The following is a 21975-nucleotide window of genomic DNA, read 5'->3' as shown; positions in this document are numbered from 1 at the left end:
GCTGATGGAACAGGATGGCATTTACTTTTGAATACATAAGGTACTTAATTTATGAAAAATCACAATTTCAAGGTAATTTTACCAAATAAACATTGGCAAATAAAATTTAACAACACATTTTAGAAGAACAATTTATATACTACATATAAATGAAAGGCAAACTTAAATACAATTGATTTAAGTTTAATTACCTTAATGTAATTTATACCATACCTAAATCCACATGGTAATAGCCACATGGCAAATTTAGTTATAACTAAAAAAAAAAAATCACTACAGAAGTCTTTATTTCCCTTTGCACAATTCCCAATAGTAGCCTAATTAGAAGCCTAATACATGTATGCTTCTTCTATGGATTATAATAATCTGCAAATTATCCTTCAACACTGGCTTGAAAAACAAACACAAGTATGTTTTATGTCTTAGTGAAAGTTAACTGGTTTTGGGTTTTAAGAGCTTCTGAGGTAAAGCAGAGCAAAGGCTGATCAACCCTGCACACCTTACAAATTTCTTTGTCAAACCTGGCAGGTGTCCACCTCAATGCATCAGTGACCCTTAGACCTCTGAACTTGCTAACATCACTCTCACCCTTCATTTTTAAAGCAAAAGAAAAATAGTAATGTAAAGAATTCAAAACAAAAATAAACTTACATCTTTAAATATTATTTTGTGCTTTAGAGTTTCTGTTTGCTTATTAGTTTGGAAATTCTGCATGCTCCTAAATGTAGCTTCCATATTTATGTTCCAGGACCTGACTCAGAAAGAACAAGGAAGTTTTCCAGCTTTCCTACTCTACCTTTGGGTCCTCACTTCTCAGACAACAAATAGGAGACTATATCCTTTCCTGTAATATTTTTCTTTCTTTCATCAAACTTCCTTGAAAGAAAAAATTGAAACATCTCTTTACCGTTTTGGTTTTTTTTCCTAAAGGGCAACTCCTGATTAATATAAGCTGGAAAACTCAAGATTTATTTTCTTCCATTCCCAAAAAAGGTGAGAAAATGTGAACAATGTATCTTGGGCTCTCTTCCTTCTTAATAAGCCTTTAGATAAAACTTAAAGAAACAAAAAAGGTCAACCCTGAAAGCTGAGAGTTGAGATATATACTATACCAAATTTATCTTTTTGGTTTTTCTTTTGTTTCTACAACAAAACTCCATGTCACTCTTAACACAGTATTTTTCTCACATCCTATTTTATAGGCAAATTACCATATAACAATATAGCTTCAACATGCTGGTTCTGTTCCTGGGTTTTCCACATAAGTCACCCACCATAAAATATCTCGTTATAGCCATTTTTAATGTTTCCTCACCTGCCAATAACCATTGGTTCTCCACTATAAAACTGCCCTCAGTCTGTCAAGAGACCCTAAGTATAAACATATCAATAATTTAAAGCTAACTGTTGAAGGAGCTATACAGGATTGTTCCCTTTAAATTTTATGTTACTCCAAAATATACATATGTGCATACACTCACACAATAACAAATTTACACTGTCTGCAGAAATAAGCTGCAGATATAATTCCAAACACACATTTAGAGATTCACATTTTAAGAGCAAACTTACATGCAAATATAAGGAAGTATAGTTTTATACTCCTAAATTACATAGCACACTGAAATATAGAATATTTTAATGTTTTAGATTTATCCTTTCTTATGAATCTTAGAAATACGCAAAAAAGGAGACATAAACCTCAAGCTATATCTGTAGCAGTATCGGTCAATATGGTATTATTACTGACAAATTATCCAACTTGCCTACTCTATATGAAACGTGATATAAACATACTATATACGAAAGAGTTATAGACAACAAATGAAACTTTATACAAGATACTTGATACCATTGGTATTTGACTTTGTAAGCTTTGACCATAGGACTCTTAGCCCGTGCATTCTTTTCTGATATGAAGGAACAGTCATGTCTCTATAGTATTCTTAGCTACAGAATAGGAATGAATTGGGGGAGAGGGGAAACCTGGGGAATATAATAACAGAGAACTCAGTTTTCACATTAACTTCTTGGTACAGTTATAAAAAATTAAAACAGTTGCTGATAACACATTGAGGAGCTGTCGAAATACTACTACTATTAAAGAACTTGAAGAACCTGTTTAAGTGGATAAAGAAAAGTGATCAAAAGAAACTCATAGCTGCCTAAGAGTTTTTAAAATTAGAAATTTAACATTCAGCAAGTATATCAAAACCACTTTTCATATGCTCACTCAACTTAGAGACTCACATTAGCTGAATGATACATATATTTCTATTGCGTACATACAGTTGAACATAAACATGACCGGTATTTTTGAAAAACTACTATGTCAATGGTTACTGGGTTTATACAGGCTTGTGTACTGATCTAGCGAATCACAGGGTTACTCTGGTACAGCTGATTTTTCAAATCTATTATCAGTTTCTTTATGTACTTAGTGAAAAACTGTTGCACAGAAATTCAAAGTCCCAGCAAGCAATCAGGCCCATCGTCCACTGGAGGCAAAGCTTCTGCTGAAGGAGAAGTTGATTTCGGAGTTCTTGTATTTTCCCCAAGCACCAAAAGGCACTACTATTACAGTACTGTTGTCTTCAGCACCATACTGTATTGCCTGCAAGATTTGGCAGGAAGGAAAAGAAAAACAGGAAATCAGAGTCTGTACAAAGAGAAATCATCCTTCCTGTGGAAGGTCAAATTGATATAACATAGTTACTAACCCAGTTATGTCACAGTGGTTTGTGATTCTTTCACCATGTACCAATGCCCAGTTTATTAGCTTGCACATAGAATAATAGATGACCCAAAACAACCATATTAACTATACTCCACAAAAGTGCAGCAATTTTTGCAATAGAAACACCAGTGGACTAAGGTATAAGATATGCAGCTCCTGAAGAAATACCTGTAAAGTAATTATCATAGGGACTAATACAACGTAAAGATTCACAAGGTGTTAGCAATTCTGTTTCTAAGAATTTAGCCTAAAGAAATAATAACCTACAGAAGTAGACGTGTATAAAGATATAACTACAAGAAAGTTTATTATACTTCCTTCAAAATTGAAAAGTGGCATAAACTAAATTTCCTACAGTAGGCGAACTATAAATCAATTTCAGAAACTAATTCAAACAGCAAATGAGAGAGTCAGCATTGTAAGGAGTACTTGGGATTATATTTAACAATGAATGTATTTCAAAAGACCTCACAGCCTCAGGCTGAAACTGTGAAGGAAAGGGTTGCTCAAAATATCTGATAAAAGAGCTTTAAAAAAATTTTACAAACAAATTGAAAGACAGAAAGGAATTTGCATCATCAGACAAAGTACTATTATACTTAATATATAACAAGTTCTTACAATAACCATGAAAAAGACAAGCATGCATATGAGATAATGGGAAAAACGAGCTGTACACAGATGAGAAATACAAGCTATAAAACATGTTAGTAAAGTGTAAATGGGAATATCTCTGGAGGGCACCTTGGCAAACAGTAAACGCTTTAGAACACTGCCTATTCTTTTACCTAGCAACTTTACTTATAAGACTTTAACCTAAGAAAATCATACGTGAAGAAAACAGGTATGCACAAATAGAAATAAGAATGTTTATTATAGTGTCCCCCCTACAATAGGGGGAAGGGAATGCAAACTGAACTTGCTGACTAGGGGAACGGTTAAATGACTCGTGGTACACCAGTATAGTGGAATGCCAGGCAGTCGTTATAAATAGCATTGCCCTCATGAATTGGAACACATTATCTCAAGATAGGAAGTTGAAATTAGGAAAGAAGTGATCATCAATGAAACTGGGCACATTTTCTTAATCTCGTGAGCACACATAGTGACCACGGGAATAATTCATGCTTACCCATTTATTTTGAGCAAATAACGCTTTTTAAGTAATATCTCAAATATTAGTACTTAAAATTTGGGCCGTGCTGCCCCACCTGTGAAGTAACCTTCTCTCTGTCCTACTCCTTCACTAATAAACCCTCTTTTACTTTAAACTCTTTAAAAAAAAAAGTTTGGACCAAATTTGGCTCCAGAATTGAAAATGTAAAAAATCAGGAAATTCAAAAGTAACTGTTGAATTAAATAGTGCCTCTAATGATTAGTGATGGTTCTAAATGAAAAAGTTATCTACCCAGAATATTAAACAACACATGGAAATTTTACATTTTCTCTACTGGGTATTATCCAGCTTCCAAATTTTAGCTCTGACTCACACAGTGGCACACAGCACATCCATACACTTCTTTGTATTTGGTGTGTTTTTTCCACACCCATTCTCAGAAACCAGAAGTTGACATGCTATAGTGTTCCTATATTGGGTGATTACTTGGAGCAGTCTAATTTAATGGTCAAGTAGTTAGACTTGGGAAACTGGTTGTCAGTTTGAAGCCCTAAAGACAACATTCTGCAGCTTAATTGTTTTGTGACCTTGAATATGTTACTTAACTTCTCAATCTCTGTGCCTCAGTTTCTCTCATCCATGAGAAAGAGATAATACTAGCTCCAACCTCAGAGGGTCATTGTGAGGATTACGAGTCAAATATCTATCAACAGAAAAGTATCTGACACACAGTAAGTGATATTAGTATTTAATATTATAATTAATTATCTGCTGCTACTATTATTTCAGTATGTGTACAAAGCCAAAAAAAAATAGCACATTTTCTTGGCATTCTAATTTTACTTAACTACTTGGTAGAATTGTAAAAATGTTTTAAATTGGAAATATTATGGAGTCAAGTGTAAAATTCTTGTAATGCTGGTGCTAAAATACAAGATTTCAAAGAAAATCAGGTCTGTGGTGGCCCCTCCAGGCTGCACCAAAACCTGCACCTGGGTTTGCCCTTCTCTCCTCCCCCTCCAGCATCCACCCCTCCCATCCCATCCCACCCCACCCCCACCTCACCCCCACCCCAGGGACTTTTCTAGCAGTTCAGTGTGTCACCTGCTCAGTCACTGCATGAGCTGCTTCACTGGGATCATGGCACTGACTGACAAAGTCACAAATCTCCTGACTGTTCACCATGAAGTTGATTCCATCTGTAGTGAGGACCAGGAAGCTGTCATTGGCATGATGCAGCTGCAATCAGAACCAAATTCATAGGATTATTCAGCCTTGGAATAATCTCCATAATTCAAAGATTTGATTTGTTTGCTGAGTGGTCGTCTGTGTTTACAGCTTGTAGGCAAACACAGAGTGAAAGCGGAAGGCTTGTATCTAGGGCAAAAGTAGCAACAGTTAGCATTAACCACCAAGGACAAACCTAACATTTACTTAGTAACACCACAAAGGAAGTAGCCAGATGGCTGAATGCCAGAAGCTACAAGATGTAATGGCTGAAAGCACTGTCTCTGGAGCCAAGCTTCCCAAATTTGAAACCTGCCTCTAATTTTTCTGCTGGGCAAACACAGGTAAGTTGAGCTCTATATGCTCTAGATTTGTTTTCTCTATAAAATGGGGCAGTAGAAGCTATTTTGAACAGAGCCTGGCACATAGTCAACCCTATGTAAGTATTTGAGAAAATAAATGTAAGTGGGCTATCTATAAGACATGAAATCATTCTGTAAATTAGCAAACGTTTGCTACCATTACTAGAAGCCTATACTACACTGTGCGAGGTTCTAGAGTGGGACGGGGCTTGCAGAGAGGGAAGTGTCAGCTCGAGACTGGGCGTGTGCTGGGGGACGAGTAGGGTAATGTGGACATTAATTAGTAACTGCAAAGAATGTCACAGAAATAGAGGTGAAGCGATTATTTAGCGTGGTAGAAAAGGGAAGTCGGGGTTAGCTCCCAAGCGGAGGTGACGCTACATGATCAATCAGGTGCAGGTGAGGAAGGCCAGGAGGGCCATTCCACCAGAATTCCACAGCGCAGTGAAACCAAAATCAAACATGTCATCAGACAGTAGGCCTGGAAGGTAGCATCTTATATTTTCTGAAAAGATTCTCTACTCTTCCCTTAATGACTCCCTTTTAAAAGACATTTTGGCTTCACTTAAGGCTTCCAAGAAAACTTGTAGCTGGAGACACCTGCATTCATTCCTCGCATGTGTATCAAGTGTTTACAAGTCCTTTCTCACCTTAATCCTCTTTGTTTCAGGTTCTGCTATCACACCACTGCTTTTAAGATCCAAATCTCCAAGACTCCTTGTCATCGCGAGTCTGCCATTCACATGAGGCTGTCCCAAACTATTCCAAGATACAAAACCACCACATTTCTTGATCCTGGTCAAGAAAAAGTTAAGACCAGAAATCCAGGTAAGGTTAGATTTAAGCATGGAATGAGTTTAAAATGCAAGGTTTCATTTCTGTGAAGTAGATATAAAAAAAAAACCCTCATCAGTTGGAAGTGGTACCTTTCTTTTTCATCTTTTCTTTCTGGAGTATGGTCAATGGTCAGCTTGATGGATTTTCCTTTTCTACACAAAATAGCCCGGCTATCCCCAACACTGGCTACCACCAGTTCAATACCATCTCTCAACAGGGCTACTGTTGCAGTAGTCCCAGATGTCAGAACGGTTGCTGTAAACATTATGAAAAAGAGCACAAGTTATTGACAGTCAAATAACTGGATACAGAATTTCCATTACAAAATAAAATACAGGCATGTTAAGCTAATACGGAAATGTATCATTTTCATTTAACTAGGGTTATGCAAATAAAATGCAAATAAACTATGTAAGTAAGAGCATGCAGAGAAAGAAGTATTTGATTCAGTAACAAGGCTCCATGCAAACAGAAAAGGTTGCTATCCTAATTTGGTAAATGATGCATCACTGTCCCCAAATGGGCTCTTTTTATAACAAGTAGAACTGACATGAACTTATAATTATTATGACACCTTTGTGTGTACATCAGGTGCCAGAATTAAAAGCATTACATGTTAATTAGATTGGCTAGTAAGTCAGAGTGACTTAGGTCTACTGAGCCCATTCAGGCAAGCCAACTTTTCTACAACATACAGACTCAGAGGTTTTTTCTTCCATTTCTCACTCCTATCCTGTGGAAGTATTACCAGTTAACAGGCTAAGCAAAATATGCCAAGGGCATATCATTTGCTCTTCAAGAGTGATATTTTATATTCTTACCATCTACAACTGTTTCAATTTTATAAATGTTTACCAAAAAAAAGTCCTAAAATGCTTAAAGGCTCACATTCTTTTCTGTTTATCTTTGTGGTCCTAGCCATGAAACAAAGTTACAGCCATCATTTTATTAGGAGAAAATTGGGGGGGGGGGGTGAGATTTATTTGGTTTCCCATAAGCTTGGTGTGGTTAACACTCCTAGCTCTAGAAAGATCTAATACAATTCATCTTTGTCCAAGTGTAGGACTGTACTGCCAAGTGCTACTCTCATGGTTATGCCCTGAGTCTACAGCTTTCCAAGAATATTAATGTTCTGTGGCCAATAACAAAATTAAATACTACATGGCTTGATTTCACCACTACTTCCTTTACCCCATCCAAAACTGCATTTTTTCATTTTCCTTTGAATTTTTCTAACGGTATCTGCTCTCAGTTTGTTACCACTTATTTTAAAATTTTAAGTGTATTGAGCCTTGCCAAGAGAGAATACTGTGAAATTATGGGCTAAAAAGTAAAGCAAATTGGAAGAAATAGGAAAAAAAATAACTTATTTAAAGCAGGTATTGTCTTTTGTATTGGTTAATTCTTTAGAGCATCTAAATAAAAAATTCAGGTGATAATCCAAAGAGGATTTTGACTTCAAAGGTAGATTTAGGGAAAATGAAGTGCTATTGATTTCACTGATTGAGGCTCAATCTAGCCAAAAATTTTTTTAAAGAGACAATTTAAAAAACTTCACCAGTAATGCATTTTGGAAAGATTTTATATATATATAAAATATATATATATAATATGTATATTATATATATTATATATAATATGTATATTATATATTATATAGATTCCAATCAGTATATTAAAATGCCTGCTTTAATCAGAAAAGTAAAATGGAAAAACATGAATAAAGCCTACTTTAACCTTTTATATCCATGCTGAATTTACTTTATTAAGAAATAGCATTCATAGTTCTACTATCTTCCCATTTATCTCTTGATTTTGGAACTGTTGTGTGAAAGCAACAATATCTTGGCAATGCTAAAATATATTCATCACTGTATAAAAGTTTTAGCATATCAGTGATCTTTATATTACAAATGTTAACTTGAGTTTTCCAAAACACTATACAATGGAATCTTGAGAGTTTAACCACTGCAATATTTTCAAATGATTGGAAGAGCCTGGCAAGAGAACAGCTCAGGTATTTTATTTACTCGGATGCTATCTACCCAGGGAGATTAGTATTCCTCTCCTTTGGCTAAACTGTCAGCAGCAGCTTATTAAAAAGTGATTTTTAACTGGCTACATCAAAAGAGTTAAAATTTCATAAATGACAATTTCAAGTTTAGCTGTTTAGGATTATAATTCATGGCTCTGGCACCTAGGAATTTCAAAGAGCTTACATTTTTACCTACCCAGCTTCACAGTTCCAAAATCCCAGAATTTAAGGGAAAGTTTTCAAAACTAAGTGTTGATTCTGGTTTGCTAAGCATCTAAGCATATAAATATTAAGTCAACATTTATTTTATTTATCATTTAATATAAAAGTAGAAATTCTCACTTTTTGCCCTAACAACAAAACTATAAAACTAAGACATCTTTCAATAAGTTCTTAACACTCACTGGACATTTTCTACTGCAAGTCATCTCAACTAATGGGACAAAGAGGATGTGGGAACCTTCCAGTAGTCCAGGCTAGGAACCGCCGGACTCCTTCACCTGGGACAAAATTAAGCTGATCCCTCTTTCCACTGAAGCCCAGCATATAGTGTCCACGGGCTCCAGGTCTAGAGCTGCTGAGCAGGCACAGTTCTCTGCCACAAATAACACGCACAGAGGCAAATAGGAAATTCACCCAGGAATTGTGCTCAAACATTACAAACCTGCAACACAGGGGAGGGTAGAGAAAGAGCTGCAAAATAAGGGGAAGGGTTTTTATGTTGGTGAAAATTTCACTTGCAAATTACATAATATTCCAGGAGATGCCAAATCAAAGATTCCAAAACTCAGTTTGCACATGTTGATGGTATTTTGTAGTCGAGTCTATTTTCTCATCACAGAGCAATACGTCTTAGTTTCATGGCTTCCCAAGACAGGAAAAGCCATATACAAATGCATGTGTAACAAAACACACAGTGGTGATATAGACACACATCTACATACTTATATATACTCTCACACAGCACACACTCAGTCTGGAGGAGTAAAGCAGTACCTTTATTGAGTTGAAAAAAATGCACTGTATATTTGTTTGGTAGCGATATCAGAATTGTCCCAAAAACAGAAAGGAAAATTCAGGGTATAGCATTGAATACAGTATTTGTTGTATCTGACAAGCAGTACATAGTTAGAGAAGGTGTGAACTACAATATACCACCAAGTTACAGAGATTAAAATCTATACCAAGGAGGAATCAAAGCACCTCCTATACCAGATTCAAAGAGAAACACAGTTGTTAATGAAGCTCAATGCAGGGGTTTAGTATCTAGAAGCCATTTTTCCAGTAGAATAATTGTTTAAATAAAGGCTAGTAGAGCTCTTGAGCTTTATATAATTCATAAAGTGGGTGTTTCGGCAGCTCTCTCTTTCCCCCAGTGTTGCAGGTCAACACATCAAAACAAAAATGATCACGATTTTGAATGGCAACAGAAAGAGTAAAAGCTGTACTTTTCAAGGCATAACCCCCACCTCCCCCTGGTAATTATTAAACTGTGTAAACAGCACTATGTATAAACCAATACAGTTTCAATATTTATTAAAAATGGGTGTTCGGGAGATGTGTGACTCATGAACACCAAAATTAAAGTAATAGCTGAGAGCAGTAAAAGCACAATAAGAATATCTCTTCAATGACATCCTTATTTTTTTCTCTTTTGGCTACCCGTGCATAAGAAGGTACTCAAAAACGTTGCCTTTCTAACACCGGTTACGGTGTGGCTTAATTCTTCCATAAAGAGATCACATAGTATGAAGAGCATGGAAGTTTCCGATGAGACTCACAATGCTGTCACCATCTCCAACTCTGAACGTCAGAGCAAGTCTTCTCGTTTTTATCCATTTGTCTCTTGAGAAGTTTTGTTGCTTTCAAACCTTAGCAATCTAGAAACACTCTGAAGAGTTTATAGGATATATAGGATTACAATCTAAGTTTTCTACCATCTGGTTTAAGTGACAATTTGTTCATAAGCAATAGACTAATGGGATCATTTGAATTTACTGGCTGGTTAATTGCAAAAATATACATGACTGGTATAAATTGAATATAAAAATTTTCAAAGATGATGATGAAATTAGTTATTTGTAAATAAGGGTAAATTCAAAATTCATCAACAAATCAGTAAAAATAGCAAGCAATTTCTTAGGGCCAAGAGTCTTGCCATTTCTTCATAAGTGGAATTCTGATTTTATTCTCAAACTATCCCGTTTATACTGAAATAATAAATATTTTAAATGCTAACAGTATCATTTGAAGTACTTTATGCAGATGTGACAGTTTTGGACTAAAGTGTTTTTTTTAATCAACTAGTTGCCTCCCATACATGCAACCTAGGTATGAGCCCTGACTGGGAATTGAACCCACAACTTTTTGGTCCACAGGACAACACTCCAACCAACTGAGCCACACCAGCCAGGGCTGGACTAAAGTCTTGATGAGAATGTTTTATTTTCACTTTATTATTTTCACTTTCTCTTAAGCAAGCTAATACAGTATGATCGAGGGGCACACATCCCATTTATATCTGAAATTCCACTATTAGTGATTCATTCCTATGGTTAAACCAATCTTTTTTCAGGTTTCCCCTACTTAAAATTCAAATCCACTCAGGAGTAATAACTCATTGAAACACGTATGTAATACAAATAATTTTGTTAAATCAGCTATAGGATAATCAACTAATATATTATGATGACTTTGGTGAGGACGAGTAGGCACTGGAGACCAGTTCAATTCAATTGAGTACCTTCCAGATTCTATGCAGGGTGCTGAACAACGGATATTCAAAACTGAATAAGCATGGTCCCCACATGCAAGCTACTCACAGGAATCATTCAAGGAGAAAATGGGGCTGATGCTAACTAAAAAAAAAAGGTGAAAGAAACTGGAGAGGGCAAACTGCCATTATTTCACAATTTTATTTAACTAATACTAGTCCTAACCATATCTATGTTGAGAAAAAATATTGTCCTCTGTTATAATACTGACACTGCTTTAGTTCTTATTTAAAACTAAAAAATAAATTAATTTAAATAATAGCTTTGAAATCTGATATGGTCTAGGGGTTTTCTTAATCCCAAAATTGAAAAGTTAAAGAACATAAAGCATCTATTTTCAGTGGCTTTAATACATTTGACAAAATACGCCCCAAATGTCTACTGGCAATTTTTGCCACTTTTTAAAGCCTTGGCAACTTATTAAGATTTTTAAAGTTGTTCTCAAAATACTTACTAAAAAATACAGACTAACTGATCCATAAAAATACAAAATAAGATTTAAGAACAACAATACCTTAATAGACCTTATTTTTTTAATAGTACACTAAGCATCATTCTGACTTGCTCCATTATACTTGCAAACAAATGGTCATTAAATGAAAAATAAATTTTAGAATCTTATGAAAGTCTTCTTTTAATTGATTTTAGAGAGAGGAAGGGAAAGAGAAACATCGATTTGTCGTTCCACTTATTATGCATTCATCGGCTGAGTCTACATGTGCCCTGCACAAGGATCAAACCCGCAGCCTTGGTGTCTCAGGAGACGATCTAACCAGCTGAGCCACCCGGCCAGGGCTGAAAATTCTGATCATTAACTCAAAGCATGGGGCAAAGGAACTAAATTAAATAAATAAATATATTTTTATTTCATTTTTAGAAATGGGTTACATTTTTTATAATTAATTTCTTTGAACAACCTCTATTCATATGAGAAAGGCATCTTTAAGCAAGTTAAGTAAATTCTCTCCCTAAGTTCTAAATTTCCTTTAGTTATAATTTATCATTTAATAAATGACAGGGGTGCTCTACTTAACACTGAATTTATCATTGTTTTAAGCCTCTTCATTGATTAGATCCTTTACAAAAGGGCTGGCGGCACCCGTGAGGGGTTTGTGCTCAGGGCTGCTAGCCACAGCCCCACGTTGCACTTGCACACTCTCTTCTGAAAACCGGGCCCAGTGTGAGATACAGACAATCCGCTTACGGAGGAAACAGCAGACCAAAGTGGATAGGAATTTTCAGTTATAAAAATAAAGTGACCAGAAAGTGTTTTAATGTCCTCTTCTCCAAATATTTTATCCATTAAGAACAATCATATGCCTAAAATTTACCATCTCTCAACTCCTATTTTTCATAAGTTGAGGGGCCAGCTGGAAGGAAGAGAAGTCCAAAGGAATAACGGAGAAAATCGGCCTGAATGATGCACAAATGAGAAAATGAATCTCTGAACAAAGAGATGGACTCTAATGCTTTTTTGAGGCATATGATAATAAAAAGTTTCTCAAAAACGAGCGGGAAGCCCTGGCCAGGTAGGTCAGGTGGTTAGAGTGTTGTTCGTCCAGATACACCAAGGTTGAGGGTTCGATCCCCATTCAGGGCACATACAGGAAGCAACGAATAAATGCATAAATAAGTGGAACAACAAATCAATGTTTCTCTCTCTCCCTTCCTCTCTCTCTCAAATCAATTAAAAAACAAGCAAACAGGAAATTCTCTTACTGAGTCATCCTAGAGACATCTTCTCTAATCTTGATTATTAAATATGCCCATGAGAGGGGCCACAGTGGCTGCCAGGAAAACCCCAGCAAATAACTGCTCTTTACCTCTCTCTGAGTTTCAGTTCCTTATCTGGGAATTGGGGGTAATTTCCATCCCCAGGCACTCCAAAAGAAAATTATGAAAATGACATTTCTGTGGTGCACTTGGAACTCCTTTAAACAAAAGGATGAACCAAACATAGGTTAATATTACTGCATGATTATTTTCATTCTATAGGCATACATTTGTATGGTTGTTGCAGAAGTTTTCAAAATAACTTTATAAGCAAAAGCTATGGGGGCTGGCTAACTAGAAAACATTAACTATGTTTCCTGAAATGGTTCTGATAAATTTAGTCAAAATCAGAAACATTTACTTTTAATATTTAAGAACAAACAGTACACAAAATTTTAAACTCACCTTGTATTTAACACACAAAACAAAAAAATATAACTAGTTACAACAGGAAAGCTGCAAGATCAAGTTTTTTAAGAAGTAAGAGAAAATATATCTTCATTTTAATTATACAAAGTAGTGTAAGTTAGTCATTGTCCTTTCCCATCTAGGACCAATGAGCAATTTTCTCCTTGCCTGACATTACTGTCCTGGCTAGATGAGATTATCCTATAGTGTATTTCAATTATTTGCTCCTCAGATTCATCTAAAGAAACAAAAATAATAAACCCTCTCATTCTATGGATGGGTATCTTGTCCATAAAATATGCAATCAGATTTTTTTTTAATTTTAATCTTTTTAAAATTGAAATTCAACATCAGAACCATTTTGGAGCTTCAACTTCTGAAAATTCTCCAATATACATATTTCATTTAAAAGTGAAGTACTAACATTAGTTTGTATTCCAAACAGCACTTAAAGCGGTTCTTTATATAAAATCATTTTCCACATAACTATTGTTACAAATGCAGTTACATTAAAATTCCCACCCCTAAAGAGCTTAAATTGTTTCCATTTTATCCAGACATTCCCATGGACCCTAAGGAATGTGATTGTTTTACTTACCATCAGCAGACAGGTGGGCGTAACTTGCAAAGGCTTTATCTATTTCTAGAAAAGCCAAGGTCAACACAGTTTCCAAGTTCTTCTCCTTAGGAAGCAAATTCCTTTGTGGGGAGGGAAAAAAGAGCCCCAAAAAATCATTTTACAATAGTTGTCTCCTCTTCTTCTCCTCTCCTCTCCCCTCCTTCAGGTCATTCCAGCTAGCAATCACTCCATACAACGGACCTCCATGGCTTGCCTTTCAGGTGTTAGTTAAGTGTCTACTACGTGAGAGGAATAGTGATAAAGCCTCTAAGGACACTAAAGTAAAAGTCCAAGTTCCCATATTAAAAGATTAATCCTTACTGCAACCCTGAGAGGTCAAGTTCCTTCATATTAAATTAAGTCACTGAGTTCTGTGGATAAGCAAAATATGCTTAACTCAACTAGTGAACAGTATGAACAACTATGCACAGGAAGACAAGAAATAGTCATGGCCATAATTCTGTCACGTTTTCCCTCTCTTTTAATGCTAGCAGTAGTGTGATCCTCAAAAATACATTATAGTAATTGCATTAAATAAACTATGTAAAGAGCTCCAAAACACCCACATTAAATGCATTTCCCCATACTAATGCCAATTATCTAAAGCTATGTTCAACAAGTATTCAAAGCTATTCATGCCACTTGAGAGTATAATTACTACTTATTGAAGAGCTAGGTGCCATGCATTAGTAAAATGCTTCCGATAGACTCTTATAATACATGAGAACACGTACTTTACGTTAATTCTCTTGAAATTATCACAAATCAAGTAACATAGATTCTGGTTGTTAAAAGAAACAACAGGCCCAAAATGGAGTGACTTGTGCTAAGCCCACGTCATCAAAACAAGGCTTAAAACCTAACTCAATTGTAGTTCCAACCTTTCTTGGGAATAGTGATCTTAACTGGTCAGTCTGGAACCTTCTGGCTAGCACAAACAAGGGAGCCTGACACACGGGCCCTTCTCATTACTCAGAGGAAGAAGTGCTCGGCTCTTTCCTTGTCCCTTTTCTCCTCGGCCTACAAGAGCCTTCTATATTGTCGAGCTCCTTTCTATTTGCTAAATGGGATGCTAAATTCAAGAATCATTCAATAAAGCCAATTAGATATTTAAAATTTTGCTCAGTTGAATTTTTGTTCTTTAACATGGTCAATGCTATCACCAGGGGAGTTGTTAAAACATGTATTTCTGAAATGGTAATAATCATCAGTAAGAAATGGCATGCTTAAGCTACTGCTTGTTCATAAAACAATTATAAAACCATTCAAATAACTACATTAAGACTGAACATCTTAGCCAAAAGGTGAAAGCTTAAACATGAAGCATAAGGCAAACTACAAAGTCAAGGGTGAAAATCACTGAACATACATGATGCATTTCTCCATGTGGGTGTGACAGAAATCGGCAGCTGCAGGTCCACCATGTCCATCATAAACCGCAAAATACAGGACCTCATCGGTCAGCTGAGCAAAGTCAAATCTGTCTTCATTCTCTTTCCGTTTGCCAATCTGTGATGAGCAGCCCACGTTTTCCAAGCTGATTTTGGGTATTGGCTTGCCATACTTAATGCTGGGTGGCAGCAGAATTGGCTCATCAATGCGGTTATCCCAGATCCCAAAATTATCCCAGGTGGCTGGACGCCCGCTACCATCTGGGTCAAACCGAGAACACCTGGGCTCTGAAGTGGAGCTGTGGCATGTGGGTATCACCCGCCTGTCATCCTGCAGTAGGCGGGAGCTTAGCAGCACTCTCCTTCTCATCTGGTTCCCACCACTTCTAACCAAAGTAATCAAGGCAGCTGTTGACATAACTCAAATCCAAAGGACTCCAGTAGTCAGGGAAAGGTCAACGAACAATAATGGAATGTCTTCAAGGAAAATGATGCAACTAAGTAGAAAGAGAGAATGAGAGAGAGATTCTATCAGCAATTTTGAATATAACTCATATATTATTAGAGATTACCAAAAATGAAGGCATTATAGAATGTGGCACCTAACAGCCAACTTCTAAGGACAGAGAATAAAAAATGATCCACTATTTACCCTATTCAGAGTTTAAATTCTATAAAACTTTGGCAGTGTGCACATATCATATAGAATCAAGCTTTAACCTACAATCACCTTGGGATCCTGTTAAAATGCAGATTCTGACTCAGTCTCTCTGGGTGGGGTCCTGAGATTCTGCATTTCTAACCAGCTCCCTGGTGATGCCTGCCTGGTCCAGCAGGCCAGCACTTCAAGTAGCAGGAACACAGAATACAAGTATAAATAAATATTCTTCCCCCTATTAACTCCATTGCTCTGAAGAAAATGGACAAATATTACTAATAAAGTCTCTTACAAGAGACAGAAATAAGAGAAGGAAAAATAACTGGTTAATAGCATGTTTATAATAGTTCTGTACCTTAAGACACCCCAGTCTTAGCAAAGACACACCCAGGATCTAAGCTTTGTTTTGTTTCACACTTCTCCACTTACCAAACTTTACATATATACACTGGTTCATGCAAACACTCCTAGAGGCAATAAGCCAGTTCTGATGTTTCCCTTTGTGGTAGATACTCATGGGGACCAGCAACCCTGATTTATGAGCAACTGATCTATGCATTTACATTAACAGCTGCAGCTCGCCTCTCACTCAACCCCAGGAGCATACCCACACTCACTGCCCTGCCTGCAACTACAGCGGGAGATAGCACCAGAGACTGAACTACATTTCTTTGAAATAATTATTCTGCACCCTCACTTCTGGACTCTGTACCAAAGTTAATCCTAAAACCTCCCTGGGGTATGATCAGGAGGAATTCCTACACCATAGCAGAAAGAGCTGTTTTTGGCAGTTTTCCACACAAATAAAGTTCTAAGCAGAAATTCATCTCCATAGTACTTTGTTCTGTTATTTTATAAATTAAAAACCAACTTGAGAAAACACAGCATGAAATTAAGATTTGATAATGCCAGTTGAGGGTATACAGATGCTATGTTATTCTCAATTATATGCTTGAATTATTTCACAATAAAAAATGAGCTTGAAAAAATAGATCTTCCCAAAAGGCACAAACATACACAACAACAACAAAGTTCAGCTTGAGTGAATCTATAATAAAATGTGTTACAGATTTCAAACAATCATTTTCAAATAAATTTTTGGAAATCAGTATAGCTATGTATAGGAAGGGCCATTACTCCTTTCAGTGAGTAAAGCAATAAATGGATAGGACGAGGTTCCAAAGAACACTCCTAGATATTTAAGTAATGAAAGACATGAGCCCTGCCTTTATGGTATTTAGAAGAAAGATGGCCACCCAAACAATGAATTAGTTATCATAGAAGACTTAGGAGGCCATTCCTTCTTGGCCTTTAGCTGATATCATGTATAAAAGATTAAAACTCACTTCTTTTATGACAATGTTGGAGGTGGTGGAGACAGCATCTCTGGTTATCAAGTATCTAAAAGACGTAACACATTCCATTATAAAAGAAGGGATGTTTATTCCTTTGCTTCTGATTGAAGGTTATATTTTATTCAGCAACAATAACTGTCAAATAAAGGTGATGACTTGTGGAGAAATGTCAAACTATAATGCAATCTAGCAAGTAAGAAAACTAGGTACTAATTATTGATGGAGATAATTCACGGAGCAGCTTTACACCATTTAGAGAAAAGTAAAAACTTTAAGTGCACTGATTAGAAGACTCATTCATATTTGAAGAGTGCACCAAAAATTAGCAAAGTACTCTTGATTTCAGTCTGAAAAGCATGTATGCCATATTCAGCTTCAGGCCATTTAGCAGTCATGCACCTGCTTCAAACAAGAACTCTAAAATTACAAACAATAAATACTAAACAAAGTTCTGCAGTTTTTATGGTATACTCTTGTCCCTTCCCCTCCCCCTTTCTCTATCCTCCAAATATAAAAAATGAAGTGAAGTGAAGTGAAGTGAAGTGAAGTGAAGTGAAGTGAAGTGAAGTGAAGTGAAGTGAAATGAAATGAAATGAAATGAAATGAAATGAAATGAAATGAAATGAAATGAAATGAAATGAAATGAAAAGGTTTGCATTCTCAGCAGGGAACAATATCCGCTGAAAACATTAAAGAATGAAACCAAATGCAAGCTGGGCTGTTTCTTTACTCCCACAGTACTAAAATCAATCATCAACCTGGCCTCCTTCCTCATTTATTACCTGCACAGTCATCTCAGAAGGTAAGCAGAATAGTCACAGAGAAACATTTCCTTCAAGGCCTACAATCGGCACAGATGAAATGTGAGGCAGATACATAGCTAGTTTACATAACTAGGTCAACATCAATTATGCAAGCAGGAAACTTAGTCTTAAGAAGTGGTTCCATTCTCTTTTCCAAAAGCAATAACTAAATCATACTAATCTCCCCCATATTCCCAAGGAAACGATTCAAAGAGGACCTGTGTTCCCAAGCTAAATAACAGCTTTTAACTAAACCTGCACATCAAGAAATTTTTCCTCCTTTGCTTCAAACTAGGAATCAGTCAGCAGCTCTCCAGCTGCCGATGGAAAGGTCTATGCACAACTAGCAGTAAAGAGAGTAGAGCTTATAATGTGAAAAACACACAAGAGCCTTTTTCTTAAAAAAGCAATCCATGTTCTTTATCACAAAAAGAGTGAAGAGCAAACTGACAAACACGTAAGAAATATTTTTATTATTTGTCAGTTCAGCAATTATAAATTGGCATGCATTTATCATTCTGCTAACTAAAAAAGTTACTCAAGAATCCTTTATGCCAATCTCTCAATTGAAAATCAAGGCAACCTTTTTTGAGAAACCATTTTAACATTTATATACAATCTTTGAAAGTCAAAGTCATCCAATAGGGTCAAAGGGCAGAAGTAACTCTGCTTGAAAGCCATTTGAAGACACAAAAACGTCACAGTAAAAGTTAAATGGACTAAGAGCACAAGAAAGTGTAATGCTATGCATCATATTCTACTAGCAAAAATAAAATTTAAAAACTATTTTAAGCAAGAAATAAAGATAAAAACTTGATTGGCATCCCAGCTACAAAACAGATGTTATTTATATAAGCAACCTAAATTGTATCGATCATCATATACCAAAAGGGGGGGAAAGTGGGCAATTGTCCACTTAGACCAAACTGTTTTCCAAATTCCTTTTTATTTCCCAACCAAAACAAAAATGTATGGCTCACAAATTCACTTTAATCACATGATTTTTTTTAAAATTCACACATATACACAAAACTCTATATGTTATACATGGTATCACTAAAGAAATTGAAAATACTTTCCTTTTTCATAATTTTCATATTGATTTGTGTGACCAAGCCTGCTCCATCTTCCTTCTCAATGCTTTAACTAGCTGATCTGATATTTTGAAGTCTTGACACAGAATTCTGACTAGTGAAAAATAGTTGGCCCCTGATTTAACAACTCTGATGGGGGTGAGGGAATGGGGATTTTCAGCAACCGGTTAAATGGAAGTATTGAAAATTGTGTGAGGCATAGAAATTCTACATAAAATTGCTGGTGAAAACCCACATCCTGAGAGTAAGAAATCTCAGGTGAAAAGCATCAGGAAGGGGAAAAAAATACATTTGGTTTGTAGTAAACTTCTGAAGTCATTTCTTGATTTAAAAACAGAGGGGTGTGAAGAAAAGCCACACATAGAGCCACAAGATAGCTATGCCAATTTTAGGCTTCATTTCACTCCCATGTTATAATCCCTCAATGGTTTAAACACCTCAGAGCTGTCCAAGTTTATTTCTGGAGCAGGAAGGCACTCACTGTCTCAGGCAGGAATGTGCACTTGGGCTTTGCGTTAAACTGCTCTTGACTGCTGAAAGCAGGTCAAAAAGGCAGTTTATGTTGCCACTTTAAATCCATGCCAAATTATTCAGGAGTTCTAAGAATTAGTACTACTGAAATGTGCTTAGATTTACCCCTCCCTCAAAAATATTTCTAATTCTTCTTATCTGCCCATTATAAAGTGGTACATAGGTATATTTACATCAGTAATGTCCATTGGAAACACAAGGTAATTTTAATATTGTTAAGCCAATTTTTTTAATCGACTTCTAAAAAAACAACCAAGGCATCCCAATAAATGTAAACGGTATGAACCGCTCCAGAAAGTACTTCAAGAAAATTGGGACTCTTCTTTATCAGTACCCTGGCTGGGAGGAAGGGAAAGAAAACGTGTGAGTCTACACAAGGGGAAAAACAACAAAAACCCCAGATGACTCCCCTTAGGTATGACGGGAGCCTGTGTTTAGATGTGTGCATAGAGAAAAGAACATGGGAGCAGTGAGAAGTACTCACTATTCTCATTCCACAGAAACCACTTAAAACATTTTCGTTCATGTGGCTACAACTCAAGCTATTTCAAACCTGTGCCTTTATACTCCATTGAAGAATTTTCCTTCACATTCTATTCTACAGCACCAGCACCTGTCCTCTCTTCTTCCTCTCTAAGCTTGCAGCCAAGGGAAGTGCCTGTGTTAGTGGTCAGCGAAGAGTGACTTAAGGTTGCCAGGAAAAAAAAAAAAAAAATCATTAGCGAGATCTCACTACTCAAAAATTACTCCTAAGATATTTTATTACAGAGCTGCATCTGTTCTTTCCCTAGAGCACGACACCATTGCTGTTTATCACAATAACAACCTGTCACTTTAGTAGTCGCTTATTCTGAAACTACAGGATAACCTTCCCCTTTCCGCCGCACTGACGGGGGGGGGGGGGTGGGGGGGGGGTGGGGGGTGCGGTTTAAGGAGGACTACAAGGCCCTGTCACGCATTTCCAAGTCTAAAGCTCGGAAAGGCTAAGGGAGCTTCAGAAACTCCAAATTCCCTGACTCTGTCCACCGCAGCCCCGTCTCTGTCGCCGCCTGTGACATCTCTCATCCACAGAAAGCTGCAGCTAAAAGAGACATCACCAGCCACAGGCCTTGAGATGACTGAACTCCCCTCGCAAAGCGAAATCCGAGTCTTCGCGTCGACACCCACGCAGGCGCGCTGCGCCCTTCTCGGCTCCGAGCCCCGCAAGAGCTCACCCGTGCGCAGCTCAGGGCCGTGGGCGCGGCTCGCCCCCCGTGACCGACGAGTGTCCGGCGTGACGAGCGGCAGAAGGCACACCCTCCCGCCCGCGCAGCGCTGCAGGCGGCGGGGTTTCCCCCAGCGCCTCCCGCCGCCTCCCCGCCTGCAGATCCCGCGTGGCCGCCCGCGTCTCGCTCCGCCGGCCGCGGCGGCTCGGCGCGGACCCCCTGCAGCGCCCTCGCGTGCGGGGTTCGGGTCGGGAGCCCAGGGGCCTAGTGAAAGGGAAACGCGCGCGGGCAGGCCCCAGCCCCGCGTCCACCGTCCCTTCAGGGGTCCTGTCCTCTCGCCGACTCGGCCCCACGCCCTGGCTCTGTGGGCGCCTCCAGCCCCCGGTTAAAATCAAGGCGGAGTCCGGGGTCTCGGCAGGAAACGGCCGCTTCCCGCGGTGCAGCCGGCGGGCCCTGCTGCCCCTGACCTCGCGAGGAAAAGGCGGCGCAGAAAACCCGGGGAGACGCGGACCGCGGGGCTCGCACTGAGGTGACTGGGGTGCTAAACCTGCATTTCCCTTTCCCGCCTGGGGAGCCCGGCCGCGTCTACTCGCAGTCCGCGGCCCGGGGGCGGTGGGAGGGAAGCCGGCCTAGAAGTCACATCGTAAAAGGTTAACAAATAAATGAAATGCACTCTCTAGACTCTTACCTCGTGATGGTTATGTGCCTGGAAATTTTTTAATTAGCTAACGGAGGTCGGGGGAAGGGCTTTCTCGGTTGGTAAAGAAAATTGACTTCTCCGCTGTTCCTGATCTCTGGAGCAAACCGAAGAGCCACTGGCTGGTCTGCTGGAAATTCTCGAGAATTTGTCGCCCGCAGTGGGCCAGATGGAGCTGGGGGGCGGGGCGGGGAGTCTGTTCCCACTGACTGACGCCGCTGCGGCCAATCCGCGCTGAACACCCGACGCCCTGAGCACCAATCACAGGTCCCGACGGGAACGAGCCTTCCCGCGGCTGCAGCTTGGCCCGGCGGCCCTAGGAGCAGAGCGCGGCGGCGCTGCGTCTGCGGGG

The 21975-nt window shown here is 38.1% G+C and overlaps 1 protein-coding gene across 2 annotated transcripts; it reads right to left on the bottom strand.

Annotated features, from left to right (window-relative positions):
* Positions 1 to 21765, bottom strand: PPM1K (protein phosphatase, Mg2+/Mn2+ dependent 1K). 2 transcript variants are annotated; one of them, XM_016203232.2, is made up of 7 exons: positions 21615 to 21765; positions 15259 to 15777; positions 13869 to 13969; positions 6370 to 6535; positions 6094 to 6238; positions 4959 to 5093; positions 1 to 2614 (listed from the first exon to the last, which is right to left on the bottom strand). In XM_016203232.2, exons 2-7 carry the CDS (start codon positions 15696 to 15698, stop codon positions 2483 to 2485), a joined length of 1119 nt encoding a protein of 372 aa, XP_016058718.2. In that variant the 5' UTR covers positions 15699 to 15777; positions 21615 to 21765; the 3' UTR covers positions 1 to 2482. The 2 variants fall into 2 exon arrangements, with proteins under 2 accessions (XP_016058718.2, XP_087682733.1); XM_087826607.1 differs by lacking the exon at positions 21615 to 21765 and having other exon boundaries at positions 15259 to 16018.
* Positions 21766 to 21975: the final 210 nt, after the last annotated feature.

Source organism: Miniopterus natalensis, chromosome 1, assembly GCF_054644295.1.
Source record: "Miniopterus natalensis isolate mMinNat1 chromosome 1, mMinNat1.hap1, whole genome shotgun sequence".
NCBI lineage: Eukaryota > Metazoa > Chordata > Mammalia > Chiroptera > Miniopteridae > Miniopterus > Miniopterus natalensis.
This window is presented reverse-complemented; position numbering and strand designations above follow the sequence as displayed.